Raw genomic sequence first — 1,476 nt, 5'->3', positions numbered from 1 at the left:
CTAGTCTAAAATTCCAGAAAAAAGCCAAAGCAAATACTTGTCACTAAACTTTTCTAACCTGGTGAGCTCACACATAGTTCAGGGCGATCATCATTCGTCATCCACCTCCATGCTCATGCTCATGAAATGCGTCATGTCTAAGGAGGTCTCAGTTCCTGGCTCGTCAGAGGCTTGGGGAAGCAGATCTGGGGACAGCATGCCACTCAGTGCCAGGCCGCTGAGACCCAAGTTAGCCAGGGATACGGCTCCTCCAGTTAAGTGGTCTCCCCGGTACACCATGGCATCCATCACAGAGGGGTAGGCAGACTTCCTGCCCCCATCGCAGAGTGCCAAATGTCGAGCTGTGGACAAAGAGGGGTAGTAGTTGAATGGTTGTGTGTAAGTTAAGTGAATCCCTTCAAGAAGTCCTTCAAAAATCACCCCTTCAAACTAATACAACTAGATTTAATAATAAATATCACACAAACAAACCACTCACCAAGATGATTCCCACTTCGTGTGTTAAAGCCACAAATACAATACAGTGGCTTCGGAAGAACAACTGGTGGGCCTAAATTATAGTAAGTTCTCCTAGTCCTTCCCATTGGATGAAACACGTGAGCATGTTTACTTATCATACTTCGGCAACAAGTAGCATATGTACACTTGGTGCACTTCTGATAAGCTCTGAAAATTTGTGAAACAAAACATGTATATTTTTTAATATATCACTAGAACCTTTAGATCAAGTATGGGGGAAAAAATTATGTAATGTCCTACATTATTTCATTTAAAAAATATATATATATATAAAAAAGGAAAAAGCATTACTTGAAATGGTGTTCTAATGTAAGGCTTGCATCACACTCAATGCAGTAGTATGTTTTGTCATCATCTCCAGTGTTGACAGTTACATTGTCCAGGTATTGCTGAGTTGAGGAGATTGCAACGATATTTGATGGGGTTTGGCTGCCAGGAGTGTTATCAGTGCTTGGGCGTGGCTGTCCACGTTTCACGCATGGACGGAAAAGAATTTTGTTGGCACCTTGAGGGACTTTATACCTTTGTAAACCTATTAAAAAAAGAAAATATGATATATTAAATCTCAAAAATAAATTAAATAACAATGTAAAAGACAGATATTCAACGTGTGTCTGGCAACACATTTCAATAAAAGCAAAGATTAGTTTCAATGTCTACGATCCTGATTTCCTTACTTTTATTTACAAAAAACTACTTACCAGTTACATGTGCACGACTAACATGATCCTTCTTCTTGTGTTCATCTAACAAGTATTTACTATAGAAAGTTAGACAACAGAATCTACAGTTTCCTTGTTGTGATGCATGTTTCTGTAACAGGAAAGGGCATTTTCATAATGCGAGACTTCATTCCAAATCTCATGGAATACACATCATTATTACATTAACTATCCAAGCCCACCTGACACCATATGTGAATTTCTGAACACTTCCCCCTAGTGGAGACCATCTAGG

The 1,476-nt window shown here is 39.4% G+C and overlaps 1 protein-coding gene across 1 annotated transcript in view; it reads right to left on the bottom strand.

Annotated features, from left to right (window-relative positions):
* The window catches only part of LOC119590726, a gene marked incomplete in the record, with an annotated part of 107,158 nt that overhangs the window by 6,786 nt on the left and 98,896 nt on the right, over positions 1 to 1,476 (bottom strand). The window contains 4 exon segments of the mRNA XM_037939414.1: positions 59 to 341; positions 479 to 666; positions 811 to 1,051; positions 1,221 to 1,332. Coding sequence (XP_037795342.1) covers positions 91 to 341; positions 479 to 666; positions 811 to 1,051; positions 1,221 to 1,332 — 792 coding nt within the window.

Source organism: Penaeus monodon, chromosome 27, assembly GCF_015228065.2.
Source record: "Penaeus monodon isolate SGIC_2016 chromosome 27, NSTDA_Pmon_1, whole genome shotgun sequence".
NCBI classification, from domain to species: domain Eukaryota; kingdom Metazoa; phylum Arthropoda; class Malacostraca; order Decapoda; family Penaeidae; genus Penaeus; species Penaeus monodon.
Note: the sequence above shows the minus strand (reverse complement) of the source record. Positions and strands in the feature narration are given on the sequence as shown.